This window comes from Panulirus ornatus, chromosome 9 (assembly GCF_036320965.1).
Source record: "Panulirus ornatus isolate Po-2019 chromosome 9, ASM3632096v1, whole genome shotgun sequence".
Taxonomy (NCBI): Eukaryota; Metazoa; Arthropoda; class Malacostraca; order Decapoda; family Palinuridae; genus Panulirus; species Panulirus ornatus.
Window position 1 is genome coordinate 48,799,982 of NC_092232.1, and position 21,948 is coordinate 48,821,929.

Sequence of the window (21,948 nt, forward strand, 5' to 3'; positions counted from 1 at the left end):
CGGAATAATTTGTGGTGGAAGGGCGAGGCTGGCGGCGGCTCGGGCGGCGTGGCAGACGTGGGGGTATGGCGGTCCGGGGCGGCCCTGCGTGTGGGGGAGGCCCTCTGGGTGCGCGAGGCTTTCCTCGCAGCCGAGGGCCTGGGGCCTGGCGACCCGGCCGGACTATTATTGTCTGCCAGTGGTCGAGTGGATTTGGCAGAGGCAGAGGTGTTACGGCTACCGTCCCTGGCGGAAGGCGCCACGCCCTCCGTGCTCTCCGAGGTGCTGCCGCGCCGCGGGGAGGAGCTACTCCTACTCCTGCTGCTGAAGGTGGAGTTGTAGAAGTTATTGGTCCTGGTGGGCGAGGCGGAGGGAGTCTCGCGCGTGGGCGTCACTCTCGAGAAGGACGAGGAGGGCGAGTCGGGCGGGACCCGCCTGGGTGAGGGAGGCGGGGTGGTCGGTACCCGCGCCCCACGACGTGCCTGCTGCTGCTGCTGCTGTTGCTGCTGGCGCAGCGGTGGGCTCTCCTGCTTCGTGCTCCACACGTCGCGCATTTTCCGCACATTATCGGACTGCACATGACTGAATCCACTGTAGCGTTTGGTCGGCTCGGCCTTTTGTCTGACGTACGGCGGAGGCTCGTCCTGTGGCGTGCACGACCGCTCGCGAAGCTTGGGAGTGCGCGTGGGCGTGGAGGGCGTCTGTGGCGAGGGAGGAGCAGGCTTGCCGCTACTGCTGGTGGCGGGAGAGGGATGGCTGCTGCTGCTGCTGGAGTCCTCAGTGCGCCCCCTGGAGAAGAGGCCGCCCATTCTCTCGCGGCTGGAGGGGCGGCGCGGTGTTGGGGTGGGCTGGGCCTCGTGTGTGAGGGTGCGTGGTCGCGCCTCCCTGGGGGACGGGGGGGCCTCGGAGCGGCCGCCTCGCCCGCTCTCTCGCGCGCAACCCATGACGTCACTACTCTGTATTTCTGGACTCGTTACTATTGTTGGCCGCACCTCATCACACTCGGTGACGTCATCGGTATCGTCGACAGCCTCAATGAGCAGAGAGTCGTTAGTAGTGGGCGGTGGAGGAGCACGTGCTGGGGCAGTACTGGAGGGCGTGTAGTGGGCAGGAGGCGTGTGGCGGGGTTGGCGTGGGCGAGCGGTGGGGAGTGGGATGGAGAGGCAGCCCTCGACTATCACCTCTCCTTCCTCACTTTGACTCTCTGTCTCGTCCTCGGAGTCCTCCTCATCGTCGTGGACCTGGACGAAGTTCGACTCGGGCGAGGTGCGGGCCTCGATGTTCGGTGCCAAGTTGAATCCCGCGGGTTTGGTGGCGTCCCTCACCACCTCTCTCTTGACTCGAGCGGCCTTGTCTCGGCCCAGGTCATTCTCGGCGGGCAGGTCGTTAGCGGTCGTGGCCGACAGTCTCCTCGTCTCTTCGATGACCCGTTCGGCCTGACTGATGATCTCATCAACGTCCGTGTCGGAGTCGGACGACGAGGCGGACGGTAGGAGTGGGCTGGGCTGTGTGCAAGACCCGCCCGTGCCGGTGCCGCTGCCGATACCATGAAGCTGCTGGACGCGTGAGTCAGCGTCGCCACCTCCACTGGAAGAGTGCTGCTGGAGCGGGTCAGGGACGGGATTCAGCGCACGCGAGTTGCCAGCTGCGGGCTTCTTTTCCAGCTGGCTGGTCCGACTGGGCACGGGCCACTGGGGCTCCTCGTCGACGCCACTCTCGCTGCCGCCACTACCGCTACTCGACGTCGCAACACTCTGGCTCTCACTAGCACTCGTACTCACCTCACTGGAATCGGTACTACACTCGTCATCGCCCGCTATCACAAGGTTGTCAACGCCTTTACCCCGACGCTCGTGAAGTGGCACCCCAGGAGCCTTGCGGGCTCCGCGGGAGGACGCGTCCTCGGCCGCAACACCTCTTGTGGGTACGGTCTTCTTCGCCTCCACCTCCACAGGAATGTAGTGCACATCTGTACCACTTGAAGATTCACTTGTAGGGGTCATTTCACTCAGAAATTTGTCCTTAAGGGCATCTACAGGGCTGCTTTTCCTTAGGTTTTTCAAGAGGGGCCCTTCGTGCGAGACGTCCAGGCTGGTGGGGCGAGGACGGGGCCTGGGGACAACCGCTGCGCCATTGCTTTGAGGGTTCGCTGTCTGACTCGTCAGGCCGTCGGAGCTGCGTTTCTGGACGAGGCTCATGGGTTTAGGTGGGCCAACGGTGTCGTCCTGTGCTCTATCGGGCAGGACGAGACTGACCGGCCTGGCGTTATCCCTGGCCCGGGCCCCGCCGCCGCCACCGCCCCCAGCACCACCCTGCTGCAGTGGCACCCCACGCACCTTTTCCGGTACGCTTGACTCGGTCACCTGTTGCGTCCGCGGCCTGAGCCCAGCGGAACCTGTGTTTTCGTTGTTTTTCCGTCTGGCAGGAACGTCTTGATGTGTACTGGCGTATTTGGGGCCCCTGCTACTCGGCTCTGACCTTGTGGCTGACCTCTCGTCTGCATATACGGGGGACGAGGTCGTAGGTGGCGCCCCTCCCACGCCAGCAGACGTGCCTGTCTTCCCTGCCAGCCACTCGCTGCCTTCAAAGGACACGGGTCTCTGGGACTTGTTTACCTCCTCCTCTGGCGATTCCTGGCACGACACCTGTGGAAGGAGACACAGAGATAAGTGAGAGATATGGAGACACAGTGGCGACGGCACGGCACCTGTAGAAGGAGATATAGAGAGACGTGAGAGAGGCAGAGACAGTGGCGACAGTATGAATAACAACGATATTAGAAGGTCCGTAGTCAACTCAGACCCTTTGAGCACTTTCTTTTTCATTACGTTGGAGGCTACAGTCACGGCCAAAAGTCCACATCAAGGCCGGACCTTGATTGTAATGTAAAGAGGTTAAAGATAAGAGCAAGAGACAAGGTAAGATATTTATGGACTTTAGAGGAAGTGAAAAACGTCTCTTTAAAAGTTCCAGGTCATAGTTACCAGGAAAGACGTGAGAGGGTAGAGAGTTCCAAAGCTACGAGGTGTAGGGAAAGAAACAGTTATCAAATCGGCCCACTCTTGACTTGCAGACGACCACTCAGTAATCATGTGACGCAGCAGCTTGCCGGGGGTAGTGATGATTACCTTACAGTGCCTGGGGTAGTGATGATTACCTTACAGTGCCGGGGGTATTGATGATTACCTTACAGTGCCGGGGTAGTGATGATTACCTTACAGTGCCGGGGGTAATGGATTACCCTATAGATTGCTATGTGAATCGTTTTGTGATGGTCTGCACCATAACTACCACGGTGCAGTCCTTTGACCACGACGGTACAATCCTTTGACCACGACGGTACAGTCTTTTGACCACGACGGTACAGTCCTTTGACCACGACGGTACAGTCCTCAGACCACGACGGTACAGTCCTTTGACCACGACGGTACAGACCTTTAAGCACGACGGTACAATCCTTAGACCACGACGGTACAGTCTTTTGACCACGACGGTACAGTCTTTTGACCACGACGGTACAGTCCTTTGAGCCACGACGGTACAATCCTTTGAGCACGACGGTACAATCCTTTGAGCACGATAACCTGACGCTTGAGCACGACTTTACTGATCCTTGAGCACGGCCTTACCGATCCTTGAGCACGACCTTACTGATCCTTGAGCACGACCTTACGGACCCTTGAGCACGACCTTACTGATCCTTGAGCACGACCTTACAGACCCTTGAGAGCACGAGGGTACAAACCTCGTGTAAGACCTGACCCTGTGCCCCGTCGCTTGAGGGCCGAGTGGGAGGAGGAGCAGGGAGGGTGTGATGTTCGACAGGGGAGGGCGGGCGGTTCCAGCAGACGCCCCGCACCACTGTGGCACGCGGGCGGGTGGACGGGTGGCTATGACATCCGTAGAGGGTGGCAGGCTGGGTGTAATTTTAGCGTGAGTGGGCCTGGATGACGGGGCCCGTGACGCCCCTCACCGCCACCAACCACCACCCAAGCAACGCCAACCCTACGCCAGGTGATAATGGGAACACTGCAGCGCGAGGCCCCGTCTTCACCTGGTGGGGGAACCTGTGTACTGGGATCAGTACATAATGCACCGATGCTGTGTGTACTGGCTCCCATCACCTGTATATGTACTGGGATCAGTACATAACGCACGGTGCTGTGTGTACTGGCTCCCATCACCTGTATATGTACTGGGATCAGTACACAACGCACGGGTGCTGTGTGTACTGGCAGCCATCACCTGTATATGTACTGGGATCAGTACGTAACGCACCGGTGTTGTGTGTACTGGCAGCCATCACCTGTACATGTACTGGGATCAGTACACAACGCACGGGTGCTGTGTGTGCCGGCAGCCATCATCTGTATATGTACTGGGATCAATACGTAATGCACGGGTGCTGTGTGTACTGGCTCCCATCACCTGTATATGTACTAGGATCAGTACGTAATGCACGGGTTCTGTGTGTACTGGCAGCCATCACCTGTACATGTACTGGGATCAGTACACAACGCACCGGTGTCTGTGTGTACTGGCAGCCATCACCTGTACATGTACTGGGATCAGTACGCAACGCACGGGTGCTGTGTGTGCCGGCAGCCATCACCTGTATATGTACTGGGATCAGTACGTAATGCACGGGTGTTGTGTGTACTGGCTCCCATCACCTGTACATGAGAATCTCACTGACCAGGAGGTCCTTAAGAGCGAGAATGGCCTCCTGAAGCGGAAATATCGTCCTTGTAGTTAGACGACGCCTCACACAGACCCCCACAACTCCTTCTACGGGGGCAGAGATGGTGTGGGAACCAACCCCCGGGGTGAACCAGACGACCTCCCCAGAGGTACACAAACACCTCCCCCCGCTCCACGACACCACCCACGTCCTCTATCTCGCCCCCTCATCCTGGCTGGGGTCTCGCCCCGCACCTCGACGAGACTTGGTCTCTTTCGCCCCGTGCGAAGCGTGCCCCTCTCCCCGCCCGCCATCACCCACCCAAACACACCGTGTATCCCACCTCTCCAGTACACAAGGTGCATACGTTCGCACACGGTATATCCTCCCTCCCATACACGGTATATCCTCCCACACATGGTATATTCTCCCACACACACGTGACGTCCCCCTACACACGGTATATCCTCCCTCCCATACACGGTATATTCTCCCACACATGGTATATTCTCCCACACACACGTGACGTCCTCCTACACACGGTATATCCTCCCTCCCTTACACGGTATACCCTCCCACCCATGGTATATTCTCCCACACACACGTGACGTCCCCCTACACACGGTATATCCTCCCTCCCTTACACGGTATATCCTCCCACACATGGTACATTCTCCCACACACACGTGACGTCCCCCTACAGACGGTATATCCTCCCCTCCTCACTCACACGGTATATCCTCCCAGCACGGTACACTCCCCACATAGGGTACTTCCCCTTCACACACACGGTAAACTCCCTTCACACGGTATATTCCACACACACACACACACACACACACACACACACACACACACACACACACACACACACACACACACACACAATACACCCCTCCCCTACACACGGTACACCCTCCCCGCTAGCAAGCAATGTCACCTGTCACACTGCTTCACCACCCGACCCGTCAGGCGCTACACATCCACTATACTTACACTTATACCTCCTGATACACTTAAACACACACACACACACACACACACACACACACACACACACACACACACACACACACACACACACACACGTACCGTTTTCCTCGTGGATAACCAAGGCAACATCTCGCACCCCCCCCCCCCCCCCCTTCTCTACACCCACTCTCCTCCCATTTTCTATTTCTGGTCCTTACTTGTCACAGCGCTGGGTCACGTCCCTGATCCGTTTACCTCTGTGCCACGGTCATCCCTGCTGTGTCACACACCTCCTTACTCGGTCATACCCTCGATCTGTGCCACTATCAGCAGTTTGTTTACCGTGCACACCCACCCACACACACCACCCCATGCTCCTCCTGTGGGCGGTAGCGCAAAGGGTCTAAAACAGGCCACAGGGGGGTCTCTCTCTCTCAGACCACCACACCCCTACTGGCGAGATGATCAGTTACATAAACTGTTACAGCATCGCTCCGTTACAGAGGCTTACAGGTCTATAGTCAGTGTGTATAGTCCAGAGGGCAAAGACTGGGTACAGGGCTGGGATTTCGGCTGCCCTGTATCCCAAGCCGACCCCATAACACACACACACCTCACAACCTCTACCTCACTGCCTCACTACACTACCTCTAGATATTTAAGGTGATCATCTGTACGCTTGGTGTCCGGACAATATTAAATGCTTTATCGATATCACTCATCGAGGACCGAACCTGTCTTAGAGCAAACGGTATGATCCGTATCCGGTTAAGAAAAGGGAATTTGGGTCGATTTTTTTTTTCCAATGTCATCCTTCCCTATGGAATTTCTTTGGACGTATACCCTACACCCCCAGGACAATCAAATGCTCTATCGATATCACGCATCAGGGACCGAACCTGTCTCAGAGCAAGGTATGATCCGTATCCGGTTAAGAAAAGGGAATGGGGATCGGCTTTTTTTTTTTTCCAATGTCATCCTTCCCTATGGAATTTCTTTGGACGTATACACGCCCCAGGACAATCAAATGCTTTATCGATATCACGCATCAGGGACCGAACCTGTTTTAGAGCAAGGTATGATCCGTATCCGGTTAAGAAAAGGGAATTTGGGTCGATTTTTTTTTTTTCCAATGTCATCCTTCCCTATGGAATTTCTTTGGACGTATACCCTACACCCCCTGCATCTCCGGAATACATGGCGTTCCCACAGTGGTTCTCCTCTGGCCGGCTGATTGTGGCGGAGGGAGTGGTTGGGGGCCGGAGCCCTCTGCATCCAGGACCTCGGGACCGCCCTTCACCCACCCTTCCTCCGTTACATGTACTCTCCTCCAGCAGATGACCTCGTCATAGACCATAACAGGTCATCTGCTGTTAAGGTGTGTGTGTGTGTCTACCGGTTCGCTCCAGGCGGGGAGCGAACCACCTCCTGCATTGTAGTCGTTGTATGGCGAGGGTTATAGTGCTGGTTGTGATGGTCAGGGTTGTGGTTGTGGACGTGAGTACGGCACTGGTACTGGTTATAGGATGGCTATAGTGGTGGTTGTTGTGGTTGTGGCTGTGGACGTGAGTACGGTACTGGTTCTCGTTATGGGATGGTTATAGTGGTGGTTGTGATGGTGGTTGTTGTGGTTGTGGCTGTGGACGTGAATACGGTACTGGTAGTGGTTATAGGATGGTTATAGTGGTGGTTGTGATGGTGGTAAATGCGATGAGGATTGTGGTTGTGGCTGTGGACGTGAATACGGTACTGGTACTGGTTAGGAGACGGTTATAGTGGTGGTTGTGATGGTGGTTGTTGTGGTTGTGGCTGTGGACGTGAATACGGTACTGGTACTGGTTAGGAGATGGTTATAGTGGTGGTTGTGATGGTGGTAAATGCAGTGAGGATTGTGGTTGTGGACGTGAGTACGGTACTGGTAGTGGTTATAGGATGGCTATAGTGGTGGTTGTGATGGTGGTTGTTGTGGTGAAGGTTGTGGTTGTGGACGTGAGTACGGTACTGGTAGTGGTTATGGGATGGTTATAGTGGTGGTTATGATGGTGGTTGTTGTGACCAGGGTTGTGGTTGTGGCTGTGGACGTGAGTACGGTACTGGTACTGGTTATGGGACAGTTATAGTGGTGGTTGTGATGAAGGTAATTGCGGTGAGGATTGTGGTTGTGGCTGTGGATTTGACTACGGTAATGGTACTGGTTAGGAGATGGTTATAGTGGTGGTTGTGCTGGTGGTTGTTGTGGTAGGGTTGTGGTAGTGGTGGCTGTAGATTGTAACCGAGGTTACAATCCAATTATACACCGACTGGAGGAAGGATGAACACCTGGGTGAGCTGTGGGCCGCCTGCCCGCGCAGGGGATCGAACCCAGGCCCGATTTGAACAACGTTGATCTGAGAGGCTTCCACGCCTCACATCTTCTGCGTCTAAGGCTGTTCGCTGGGGACTGATAAGCGTCACAAACTATTTATAACCATTTCATCTACCCCAGTCAGCAAACGTTTCACAGATAAATGAATATATTTCACGACATATCTTTGCAAGGAATGATTTTAGGACGAAACGGAAATGGTCATTTTAAGGTCACCGATGTATGTGAAGTCTGTCTATTGGCTTTGGAGAAAATAACTTCAAAATCTAGATAATTGTGTCATAATCATATATTGTGATCGTTTTCTTCCATTTACTTCATTTTCTTTCTCTAGCAACTTAGAAAACGTTAAAACAGAATCGCCTTATGGTACTGTGTGTAAAATTGAAAAACAACAATTTTCTTTCCGTAAAATGTGTAACTCATTAGTTGGTTAATTAGTTAGGGTATAGGCCTAGCAACTGTTGGGGGTCATTGAGTCCGTCATCGTCAGAATATAACCACCAATAGAAAATTTAGAAACACCCAATTTAGGAGTCAAAGAAAATTTCTGAAGAACCCCATACTTTCTGAAGAACCCCATACACACACTACGTATATGGCGTTTAACTCGACGTTTCTTTACTCTCTCATTGCCATTAAATGAAAATCTGGATTTGCAAAGGCGTCTGGCAATGAAGGCATCTCGCTCTTCGTACTCTGGGATTGAGCAGGGAACATTTTACAAGCCATTTTAGATACTTAAAAGCGAACCGGGAGGACGACGTGTGCCAAGGGAGGAAATGAGATCAGTTTTCTTTACTCCCTTAAGAGCACAGAGAAAACGTGGCAGTGTACATGGGTTACTATGATAAAACACGATCTGTTAACTATATTGGGGAATATATACAGAATTGAATACATCGCCGCGAACGAATGTAGGGAGAGTAAGGTATAGATGGAAGAGGCTGTCCGTTATAGTTTACCTGGACTTGATTGACGGAAATAACACTATCCTCGAAGATTTGTTAAAAGATAAATGGAAGGGTCTGTGTTTTAGGATTGTCTACGCTAAATGGATTTCCAGGTAGGCGTAAGAGGAAGGCTGTATTGGTGGATCGAGAATGATATGAATGGGAGGAAATGGTGGAAAACATGGCAGACGTATCTCTTTTTTTTTTCTAACTCACGGGGCCATTTCCGTTCCTGCTCCATATTCATGATACACCAGAGAGACTTGGATCGTAACCTGAGGGTGTTTGCGGATGATGCTGAACGAGCGTGAGAAGCTAAACGAGAATTTATGTACATTGTTCATGATGCTAAACGAGCGTGAGAAGCTAAACGAGAATTTATGTACGTTGTTCATGATGCTAAACGAGCGTGAGAAGCTAAACGAGAATTTATGTACATTGTTCATGATGCTGAACGAGCGTGAGAAGCTAAACGAGAATTTATGTACGTTGTTCATGATGCTGAACGAGCGTGAGAAGCTAAACGAGAATTTATGTACATTGTTCATGATGCTAAACGAGCGTGAGAAGCTAAACGAGAATTTATGTACGTTGTTCATGATGCTAAACGAGCGTGAGAAGCTAAACGAGAATTTATGTACGTTGTTCATGATGCTAAACGAGCGTGAGAAGCTGAACGAGAATTCATGTACGTTGTTTACGAAGAGGCTTTCGGAGCGCTTCGGAACGGCATTACGGGTATTCGAATACTTGGTGAGAAGAGACCTTGTGATCGTGTATAAACCGCTCATGTTGAAACGTTGGGGACATGGACCGGGGTGTGACTATCACCTCGCGGAGGAGGGCAAAGTACTGCCCCTAGAAAGCCACTGCAACGAGATATGAGGTGGTGAACCACACTCTGAAAAATGTCCACCAGGCGCGTTCAGGCCAGATCGGAGTATGAGGCGCGAGTGTGAGTATGAGGCGCTAGTGTGAGTATGAGGCGCTAGTGTGAGTATGAGGCGCTAGTTTGAGTATGAGGCACTAGTGTGAGTATGAGGCGCTAGTGTGAGTATGAGGCGCTGGTGTGAGTATGAGGTGCTAGTGTGAGTATGAGGCGCTAGTTTGAGTATGAGGCACTAGTGTGAGTATGAGGCGCTAGTGTGAGTATGAGGCGCCAGTGTGAGTATGAGGCGCTAGTGTGAGTATGAGGCGCTAGCGTGAGTATGAGGCGCTAGAGTGAGTATGAGGCACTAGTGTGAGTATGAGGCGCTAGTGTGAGTATGAGGCGCTAGTGTGAGTATGAGGCGCTAGTGTGAGTATGAGGCGCTAGTGTGAGTATGAGGCGCTAGTTTGAGTATGAGGCGCTAGTGTGAGTATGAGGCACTAGTGTGAGTATGAGGCACTAGTGTGAGTATGAGGCGCTAGTGTGAGTATGAGGCGCTGGTGTGAGTATGAGGTGCTAGTGTGAGTATGAGGCGCTAGTGTGAGTATCAGGCACTAGTGTGAGTATCAGGCGCTAGTGTGAGTATGAGGCGCTAGTGTGAGTATGAGGCGCTAGTGTGAGTATGAGGCGCTAGTGTGAGTATGAGGCACTAGTGTATGAGGCGCTAGTGTGAGTATGAGGCGCTGGTGTGAGTATGAGGTGCTAGTGTGAGTATGAGGCGCTAGTGTGAGTATGAGGCACTAGTGTGAGTATGAGGCGCTAGTGTGAGTATGAGGCGCTAGTGTGAGTGCCTCGGCCCAGGTGGCACAGAGGGCTGGTAATGAGAGTTTAACGGCAGGTGATTAAAGTTCCCCCCTTAATTAAGGGAGCCTAGCAGCAGCAGGCAGGCAGGGCGGGGGAATGGCAGACATAGACGTAGCGTAATCCAAGAGAAGGGAAGGGGCATCGCTATGACCCTACCTCCCGCCCTACCTAGGACCCTATCTCCCGCGCTACGTATGACCCTATCTCCCGCCCTACCTATGACCCTACCTCCCGCCCTACCTCTGACCCTGTCTCCCGCCCTACCTATGACCCTACCTCCTGCCCTACCTATGACCCTATCTCCCGCCTTACCTATGACCCTACATCTCGCCCTACCTATGATCCTATCTCCCGCCCTACCTATGACCCTACCTCCCGCCCTACCTATGATCCTATCTCCCGCCCTACCTATGACCCTACCTCTCGCCCTAGCTATGCCCCTATCTCCCTACCTATGACCGTACATCTCGCCCTACCTATGACCCTACCTCCCGCCCTACCTATGACCCTACCTCCCGCCTTACCTATGACCCTATCTCCCGCCCTACCTATGACCGTATCTCCCGCCCTACCTATGACCCTACCTGTCGCCCTACCTATGACCCTACCTCCCGCCCTACCTATGACCCTATCTCCCGCCCTACCTATGACCCTACCTCTCGCCCTGCCTATGACCCTACCTCTCGCCCTACCTATGACCCTACCTCCCGTCCTACCTATGATCCTATCTCCCGCCCTACCTATGACCCTACCTCCCGCCCTACCTATGATCCTACCTCCCGCCCTACCTATGACCCTATCTCCCGCCCTACCTATGACCCTATCTCCCTACCTATGAGCTGTACACAGTATACAGTAAAGTTAATGGGAATGATCATTTTAACCCCTCCAAAGGCGGGTGTGTGTGTGTGTGTGTGTGAAAAGATGTACGTATAATTGACTTCTTTCGTTGATTGACACTCGTGGTCATACTGAGCCACTGCATCCAATTCATCTTCTTCCCCGAGGCACCAGTACACATTCATCGTGCCAGACGTTGTTCTCTGTGTGCGGGGAAGCATGTTTAATGCCTCCAATGCATCGTGACAGACGTTGTTAATGCCTCCATAATACGGTTATATTTCCCCCCCCCTGTCCAACTGAACTGTCTACGTTATCAAGTAACCTCTTCAAACTTTCGTTAAAACTTTTGTTTCTTTCCTTACACCGCTAAACTTTGGAATGCTTTACGTGACACTTCTTTAAAAGGTAGCGTTTCCACCTTTTCCCTGCAAACAAGATAACTCATCATCTCTACCCACTTTCCCTCATCTGCCAACATTCACAGTTGTCCCGTGGTCAAATGTATTTACACCATCCACCATCATGACGCTCAACCAATTGTTCATAACATCCTAATTCATCTTCCAGCCAAGCCTCTGATTACTGTAGCACTGCTTCACTGTCAGTGTCGTCCATACGAATTAAAAAAGAAAAAAAAACTTTGAATGCTGCTCTTGGCTCCAGACCATCTCAGGTGGTCAATTTCCTTCTAGGCTAAGAGCATAGGAATCACAAGTAGGGACGGAGCCTTCATTTAAGCTCGGTGTCTCTGCGAACGACATCTCCTCTTATGCCAGAGGTGAGGAAAGGTATGTAAGGCGACGTAGCGACTTGGGAGTGATAGCCACAGACCGACTCCGTGGTCAATTTCTAAGCTGAGAGTATAGCAAGTCATCAGCCTCTCACTGTAGCCCATTCCGCTTAATCTCTGTACCATATGAGTTGCTCCTCTCTGTGTATACCCTCTCAAGTCCGAATCTCTGTGCCTCTCTTTACGTGCGGTGAACAGACTTGCGAGGCACAGTCCAGTGTTGGGCACCAGTTGTATCTTTTATTTTTTCTGTGTTAGCTTAGAAGGCACAGACTTAGTTAACTAAGGCCTTAATCATGGCCATCTCATTAACGCTATATATATATATATATATATATATATATATATATATATATATATATATATATATATATATATATATATATTTTTTTTTTTTTTTTTTATACTTTGTCGCTGTCTCCCGCGTTTGCGAGGTAGCGCAAGGAAACAAACGAAAGAAATGGCCCAACCCCCCCCATACACATGTACATACACACGTCCACACACGCAAATATACATACCTACACAGCCTTCCATGGTTTACCCCAGACGCTTCACATGCCTTGATTCAATCCACTGACAGCACGTCAACCCCGGTATACCAAATCGATCCAATTCACTCTATTCCTTGCCCTCCTTTCACCCTCCTGCATGTTCAGGCCCCAATCACACAAAATCTTTTTCACTCCATCTTTCCACCTCCAATTTGGTCTCCCACTTCTCCTCGTTCCCTCCACCTCCGACACATATATCCTCTTTGTCAATCTTTCCTCACTCATTCTCTCCATGTTCCCAAACCATTTCAAAACACCCTCTTCTGCTCTCTCAACCACGCTCTTTTTATTTCCACACATCTCTCTTACCCTTACGTTACTTACTCGATCAAACCAACTCACACCACACATTGTCCTCAAACATCTCATTTCCAGCACATCCATCCTCCTGCGCACAACTCTATCCATAGCCCACGCCTCGCAACCATACAACATTGTTGGAACCACTATTCCTTCAAACATACCCATTTTTGCTTTCCGAGATAATGTTCTCGACTTCCATACATTCTTAAAGGCTCCCACAATTTTTGCCCCCTCCCCCACCCTATGATCCACTTCCGCTTCCATGGTTCCATACGCTGCCAGATCCACTCCCAGATATCTAAAACACTTTACTTCCTCCAGTTTTTCTCCATTCAAACTTACCTCCCAGTTGACTTGACCCTCAACCCTACTGTACCTAATAACCTTGCTCTTATTCACATTTACTCTTAACTTTCTTCTTTCACACACTTTACCAAACTCAGTCACCAGCTTCTGCAGTTTCTCACATGAATCAGCCACCAGCGCTGTATCATCAGCGAACAACTGACTCACTTCCCAAGCTCTCTCATCCCCAACAGACTTCATACTTGCCCCTCTTTCCAAAACTCTTGCATTCACCTCCCTAACAACCCCATCCATAAACAAATTAAACAACCATGGAGACATCACACACCCCTGCCGCAAACCTACATTCACTGAGAACCAATCACTTTCCTCTCTTCCTACACGTACACATGCCTTACATCCTCGATAAAAACTTTTCACTGCTTCTAACATCTTGCCTCCCACACCATATATTCTTAATGCCTTCCACAGAGCATCTCTGTCAACTCTATCATATGCCTTCTCCAGATCCATAAATGCTACATACAAATCTATTTGCTTTTCTAAGTATTTCTCACATACATTCTTCAAAGCAAACACCTGATCCACACATCCTCTACCAGTTCTGAAACCACACTGCTCTTCCCCAGTCTGATGCTCTGTACATGCCTTCACCTTCTCAATCAATACCCTCCCATATAATTTACCAGGAATACTCAACAAACTTATACCTCTGTAATTTGAGCACTCACTCTTATCCCCTTTGCCTTTGTATAATGGCACTATATTCATTTATTTATTTATTTAATTTGCTTTGTCGCTGTCTCCCGCGTTTGCGAGGTAGCGCAAGGAAACAGACGAAAGAAATGGCCCAACCCACCTCCATGCACATGGATATACATACACGTCTACACACGCAAATATACATACCCATACATCTCAATGTACACATATATGTACACACACAGACACATACATATATACCCATGCACACAATTCACACTGCCCTTATTCATTCCCATCGCCACCTCGCCACACATGGAATAACATCCCCCTCCCCCTCATGTGTGCGAGGTAGCGCTAGGAAAAGACAACAATAGGGGGATAGGGGAGAAAGAATACTTCCCACGTATTCCCTGCGTGTCGTAGAAGGCGACTAAAAGGGAAGGGAGCGGGTGGCTGAAATCCTCCCCTCTCTTGTTTTTTTTTTTTTTTTAATTTTCCAAAGGAAGGAACAGAGAAGGGGGCCGGGTGAGGATGTTTCCTCAGAGGCCCAGTCCTCTGTTCTTAACGCTACCTCGCTGACGCGGGAAATGGCGAATAGTATGAAAGAAAGATAGATATATATATATGTATCCTCACATGAGCGAGGTCCCCATTTTAGCGACCAGCCCCTCAAGATGGATGACCAGATGGTAGATGGATATTATGGAGGAATTCATTCAGCAGATCTTTGCCGCCTGGGGTGAAGTCGTTCCCCTGTATGATGACGAAGGTGTTAGAGAGAGCGAGGGATGCATACCATATGCCACACATCCCTTCCCATGTCAGTGAACTGTGTGTTATTTTACAACCCATGTTTGAAGTGGAAACGAAGTGTTTGCCCTTATAATTCGCCGAGTACATTCTGTTTTCCCTTCCTTCGAAAAAATATCTTATTTTGGACACCAAGCGAGAAAGTGGACGCGATGAATGGCTCTCAGTAAAGGGCAGGGGTTTCTCTCCCTCCCCTCCTCACACTGACTGACATGATCAAAGAATGTCGTTGAGGTCAAAGACACACGACAATTTTCGTCGTCTACTGACTCATATCCAGCCATGGCAGACATTAACCCTCGTCAAAGTTAATTGACATGTAATTTTCGTTCTTTGTTTACACTAATTCCAAGAGCTATCAGTTCTGTAGAAGCTTTTGGCTCGGTCGGGTAGCATATTCAGCTATTTTCTTTACCCCAGTTCACCTCATACCTTACCGGCAGAAGCTGCTCTCTGTACATGTACGGTTGCAGGTAAGGCCAGGGACACGCCCTGATTCCCGGTACACGCCTGGTACACGCCTGTACCGAGCTCTCAGTGTCTGTGTCTGCCGAGACAAGGAGTGTTCGATCCAGCTCCGCAGTCAAGTGCCCGGAGGACTTTTTGCCGATGACTGTACGTACACACAACTGACATATTCTAAAACGTCTGACCCATGTCTTATCCATTGAATTCTTACGTGTGAGGCGACGGGACACTTACCTGAGAACTGGTCGTCTGACTCCCCGGCGTCTGCTGGCCAGACCCTTTAAGGGCATCCGTGGGCGGCGGCGAGGGCTTGGTCTGGGGCTTGGCATGTCCCAGCTCGGCTGATAACTCCTGCAGGCGTGCCAGCACCTCCTGCAAGGTGCTGCTGAAGTTCTGCCAACAGTCCTTGAACATGTCGCCCTCCATGTCCGACTGCTTCTTCTCGACTTTCACCTCGCGACCTCCAAAAGGGGACTTACTTCGCCCCTCAGGAGAACCCGACTCTTGAGAAGTGTTTCTGAGATAATCCTTTTGACCCGCGGTCTCATCTCGTACCGCGTCTGTGTTCTTGGCCTTCGCGTCTCTCTTCTCATCACCACCGCCACGACCCTGAACGCGATCTTTGGGGCCTGCTTTGCTCTGGGCGAGGTGGTTGTCGTGCTTGCCGTCTGCTGCAGGAGCCAGAGGGCCTCCGGGAGGCACCCGCACCTCCGGCACGACCTGCCTCTTCTCTGCACTGGACCTAACCCCGGGGGAGACTTTCTTGATGGGTTCGCTCTCTTGACTTCCTGTTGGCTTTGTTTTGTTCCCGTGGCTTTCCTTTTCTTTCGCGTCGGGACGAGATTTGTTGTGGTACAGACCCGAGTACGTCCACCCTCTCTCGTCCTCCGATGGTTTGATGTTTTCCTTCTCGCTGACGACGTGAATTTTGGGTGCCTCCTTTGGCGCTTTGGCATCGCCGGCCTTGACGGAGGCGTCCGACGTGCCGTTTTCCACGTTAACCCGGGTTGTGGGTGACGGAGGGACTTTGTCTGGGCCTTGGCGAATCCCTGGAGAAGGCTCGTCGTTATCCTCGCTCTGGGGTGTGGTCCCCACGCCCTTGGTGGGCTGGACGATAGCGTTGGGGTCGGCCGAGCGCTCGAGGCGGATCGGGATGTTGATTTCCTTCGCCTCCTCGTACTTCGAGATCCTTCGGCGACTCCTCTGGCCGGCTTTGGCCTCGGGGTCCTCGTCGGACGTGTCTCTGCTCCTCCTTCTGTTCACGTTGAAATTCTCTTTGTCTCCGTCAGCTTCGTCCTCGTCCACCTGCCGAGCCGAGCCGTCTGCGTAGCCTTTCCTCCCGACGTCGTCGTCGTCGTCGCCTTTGTTGCCGCTGCGTCTCGCGGTAACGTCGCTCCCTCTCTTACTCGTCCTGTCTTGGCCTCTCTGCGCCTCCTCTCTTCTGTGTCTGTCATCATCACGGCTCCTCTCCTCTCGTTTACCGTCGTCCGAACCGAACACTTGCCTCCTCGCGCTCGTCCCTGCTCCTCTCGGGGTGTGTGTGGTGTTGGCGTCGGCGGCGTGGTCCTGCGGCCTCTTGCTGGGGGAGGGACCTGGGTCTGGCTGGGAGGCGGAGTGCCTCTTGGTGCCGCTCCTGCCGCTGCCATCGCCCTCCACCCTCACAGGGATCACACGCACGTCCGTCTGTGCGAGGCAACACAGCATTAGTCAGGTGTACAAGAACACAAGAGAATGATTACAGAGAAAATTTTTTTTGGGCATTATTAGATAATAAACACTCCATTTACCCTCCTGACCCCTTGAACAAGATGGAGCGACCCTTGAGCAAGATGGGACGACTATATACGAGCCTTGAGCACCGCGTTACGACCCATGAGCAAGACAGTAGGACTTAGGACTTTACAGTACGGTGGCCTATATCCTTTGAGCCAATCCTTATAGGTCGTGTTTTACTTAGAGGGTTAATCATATCTTAATTTCTACTCAATAAATGATGTTGATTTATGATGATTGTATTATATCCTAAGACGTCTAGCTATAAGTGTCCTTGGTATAGCTAAGTGTCCTTGGTATAGCTAAAGTGTCCTTGGTATAGCTAAGTGTCCTTGGTATAGCTATAAGTGTCCTTGGTATAGTTGTAAGTGTCCATGGTATAGCTAAGTGTTCTTGGTATAGCTATAAGTGTCCTTGGTATAGTTGTAAGTGTCCATGGTATAGCTACAAGTGTCCTTGGTATAGCTAAGTGTCCTTGGTATAGCTAAAGTGTCCTTGGTATAGCTAAGTGTCCTTGGTATAGCTATAAGTGTCCTTGGTATAGTCACAAGTTTCCTTAGTATAGCAATAAGTGTCTTTGATATAGCTATAAGTGTCCTTGGTATAGCTATAAGTATCCTTAGTATAGCTATAAGTGTCCTTGGTATATCTAAGTGTTGTTGGTATAGCTAAGTATCCTTGGTATAGCTATGTCTTTGATATAGCTATAATTGTCCTTGGTATAGCTATAAGTGACCTTGGTATAGCTATATGTATCCTTGGTAACATGCACCACTTAGTGAATACACCGGGTGGCGGTGATGTACACCAGCAAACCACACTACGCACTGTACACTATCGTGGCCACACTAGGCACAGTACGCCTAGTGGCCACACTAGGCACAGTACGCCTAGTGGCCACGCTACACACACTGCACCTTAGTGGCCACACCTACACACAGTGCACCTTAGTGGCTACACTACACACAGTACACCATAGTGGCTACACTACACACAGTACACCATAGTGGCCACACTACACACAGTACACCATAGTGGCCACACTACATACGGTACACCATAGTGGCCACACTACACACAGTACACCATAGTGGCTACACTACACGCAGTACACCATAGTGGCCACACTACACACAGTACACCATAGTGGCCACACTACACACAGTGCACCATAGTGGCCACACTACACACAGTACACCATAGTGGCTACATTACACACAGTACACCATAGTGGCCACACTACACGCAGTACACCATAGTGGCTACACTACACACAGTACACCATAGTGGCTACACTACACACAGTACACCATAGTGGCCACACTACACACAGTACACCATAGTGGCCACACTACATACGGTACACCATAGTGGCCACACTACACACAGTACACCATAGTGGCTACACTACACGCAGTACACCATAGTGGCCACACTACACACAGTACACCATAGTGGCCACACTGCACACAGTGCACCATAGTGGCCACACTACACACAGTACACCATAGTGGCTACATTACACACAGTACACCATAGTGGCCACACTACACAGAGAATACAGTAGTAGCAACACCACACACCATGGTAGCCACACTACATACATCATAGCCACACAACGCACGATACATTAGTAGCAAAACTTGCCATACAGACGACAGTCCACATCAATGCCGGGCCTTCATTGAAACATAGAGAGGATTATGAAAGGGAAAAAGAAGAGACACGGAAAAGTAGTTACGAATTTTGGAGGAAGTGAAAAGCCAGTTCATAGTTATTGGGAAAGACACGAGAGGATAAAGAGTTCCAAAGCTTCGACTTGTGGGGAAAGAAACAGTTATCAAATCGGCCCCCCTTTGAGTTGCAGACGACCACACAATAATCATGTGACGCTTCAGCTTGCCGAGTATTGCGTGGTCTAACTAGTGGTGGGGGCACACAAGCAGCCAGCTCTCGGGAGCAAAAACCAAAGTTATACCTAAAGAAGAGGGGAAAGTGAACCAACATTGCGGCGTAGGGCAAGTGGATGAAGTTTGGAAGTTAGCCTGGGATAGTTTATAAGTCGGACCGCTTTCGGCTCAACTCTGTCAAGTAAGGACGCAGAGCTAGAACCACCCCAGATGTGAGAGCAGTGCTCCAGTCAAGGACGGGACAATTCTTTGTTTGAACGGAGCATCTTTTCGGAAGAAAAGAAATTATAGCATCTAAGTAGAACTCCCAGTTTCTCAGAAACAGTAACATGAGGTTTCCAAGAAAGAGTGGATGTTACAGTTACAGCAAGTCTGTTCATTGAGTCAAGAGGTGGAATTACAGAACCGTCAAAGGAGAGACGAAAGTTGTGAGGAATTTTCGATAGAGATGGGTAGAAACTGGGTCTTGGAGGCATCAAAACTTAACTAACCACTGAGATATCCTGTACAAGTCTGAGTTTATTAAGGAAGCTGTGTTGAGACGAGATGCAGATCGAGTGAGAGAAGAAGGAGCAGAATTGAAAGATGTGGAGGAATTCAGTGTAGAGTCGTCAGCCGTATGAGTGCATTGGATTATTTGTGGAAGAAAGGAAATCGTTGTTGAAAAGGAGAAAAAAGTATAGGAGACAGGACATAACCTTGAGGGACACCACTGTTAATGGAGAAAGATGGAGAGGGTGAGAGGCTGATCCATCAGTAACCACGGAGATAGATCGGCCAGAGAAGAAGATAGATATGAAGGAGCAAAGAGAGGAAGGGAAGCCAAAAGGAGAGCAAAGAGATAATAGATATATTCAGAAGCTTTTGATATATCAACGGCACTTAAACATTATCTCACAAAATCTTTCAGGTATGATGGCCAGACATTAGTAACGTGGAAATGAATATCACCAGTGGACCTCGCCTTACTGAAGCCATACTGGTGATCAGAGAGAAGACTGTGAGATTCAAGATGCCTGAGGATGTGCGAGTTGAGGAAGGATTCAGATACTTTAGAAATGGTAGATGTCAAAGGATTAGGACGATAGTTAGAGGGGTCAGAACGGTCACACCCTTCTTAGGGATGGGATGTATCAACGCAAGCTTCCAAGAAGAAGGAAAAGTTATGGTTTTTAAACAGAAATGGAACAGACGAGCAAGCACAGGTGCAAGTTCAGAGGCTCGCCATTTCAGTACACGGGGATGGATGCCATCAGGACCATAAGCCTTGCTTGTGTCCAGAGAAAGAAGCGCTTTTCGGACAGTCCGAAAAGAGATTACATGAAGAGGCATAGGATTGGTAAGAGGAGCATTATAGGGTAAAGGAATGTTAGAGTCATCCATGGTGGAGTTAGAGGGTAAACGGGAACTAAGTCCCCCTACGTTCTGAATGGAAAATGGTGATTGTTTGAAAGAAAAATATAATTCTTAATTGCTTGTTTGAAAGAAGATAATCTTTAATTGTTTGAAAGAAAAGTGTAATCCTTAGTTGTTTGAAAGAAAATATATTTCTTGTTTGAAAAATATAATCCTTAACTACTTCTTTGATAGAAAAAATATAACCCGTTGTTTGAAAGAAAATATAATCCTTAATTACTTGTTTGAAAGAAAGATATAATCCTTAATTACATGTTTGAAAGTAAAATATAATCCTTAATTACTTGTTTGAAAGTAAAATATAATCCTTAATTACATGTTTGAAAGTAAAATATAATCCTTAATTACTTCTTTGATAGAAAAAAATATAACCCGTTGTTTGAAAGTAAAATATAATCCTTAATTACTTGTTTGAAAGAAAAATATAATCCTTAATTACATGTTTGAAAGTAGAATATAATCCTTAATTACTTGTTTGAGAGAAAGAATGTAATCCCTAGTTACTCTTTTGAGGAGAGTGAATCTAAAGAGCAAAAATGAGCTTGTGTTAGTGGTCGAGAGATGATGAAGCTTCGTTATTGGGGTTTCGAAGCCTGGATTTGTATACTGGAGGGGTTCACATGAGTAGACTTTACAGAGCCCCTCTGGCTTAGCCAAGAGGAACCTCCCACCACTGTATACCTCTCTCTCTAGCCACCAGGTCCCCTGGCCGGGGGTTTTAATTCCTGGCTGGCCAGTGTATTATATCATTTACCCCTGGGTTGAACTTAGTGGCATGGTGCGTATGTTCAGTGGCGACCAAACTTTGGTCGCAGTGGTTAGTCTTTTTTTTGCTGGTGGCGGCGCGCGACTCACCCTCTTGGGTATGGTGACGGTGAGGACAGCGTCCCGGGAGAGCATGGACTCCACCTTCTCGCCGTCGGCGTCGGGCGGCAGGTTGAAGCGGCGGTGGAGGGTGCGCGCGGAGGAGGCGCGGGAGGAGCCGGAGTCGGCGTCGCTGCCGGCGCCCGTCTCCAGCCTCCCCCGCACCGAGAGCGTCCCGCCCGCCGTCCGCACCGTCAGGTCGCCGCCCACGAACTCCCGAACGTCCATCACCAGCTGGGGGGAGAGAGAAGCAGGAAGAGACTCAGTAACACCATCGAACTCACCTGTGCAGTCATACCTGCAAGGGTAAGAAAATGGACATCGAAGTGTCCTTACAAGTTGTAGGGAGGAAGGGCGTGGCAGACTTTTGTTATACGTCTCCCAAGGGCGTCCTCTACAGAACATGGTCGTCTTCTCCATCGACACAGAGGCAGGCTTCTCCTCTGTCACACCCCGCCACTGCCACTCTCCTTGTCTGCCTTCCACTCTTAAGTGTCCCCTCCACTCACCGCCACTCCCCTTTC

General features: G+C 50.4%; 2 protein-coding genes across 6 annotated transcripts in view; one reads left to right on the plus strand and one right to left on the minus strand.

The window, feature by feature from the left end:
• The window catches only part of LOC139750403 (retinol dehydrogenase 12-like), a 367,894-nt gene that overhangs the window by 110,587 nt on the left and 235,359 nt on the right, over nt 1-21,948 (plus strand). The window lies entirely within an intron of this gene.
• Nucleotides 1-21,948, minus strand: part of LOC139750399 (uncharacterized) — a 109,050-nt gene that overhangs the window by 51,560 nt on the left and 35,542 nt on the right. For all 5 annotated transcript variants that reach the window (XM_071665148.1, XM_071665144.1, XM_071665145.1 and 2 more), the window contains 3 exons: nt 21,416-21,658; nt 15,696-17,144; nt 1-2,624 (listed from right to left, as the gene is read on the minus strand). The exon at nt 1-2,624 is cut by the window's left edge and continues 73 nt beyond it. In XM_071665148.1, the coding sequence (XP_071521249.1) occupies nt 1-2,624; nt 15,696-17,144; nt 21,416-21,658 (4,316 nt within the window). The remainder of the gene's footprint in view (nt 2,625-15,695; nt 17,145-21,415; nt 21,659-21,948) is intronic.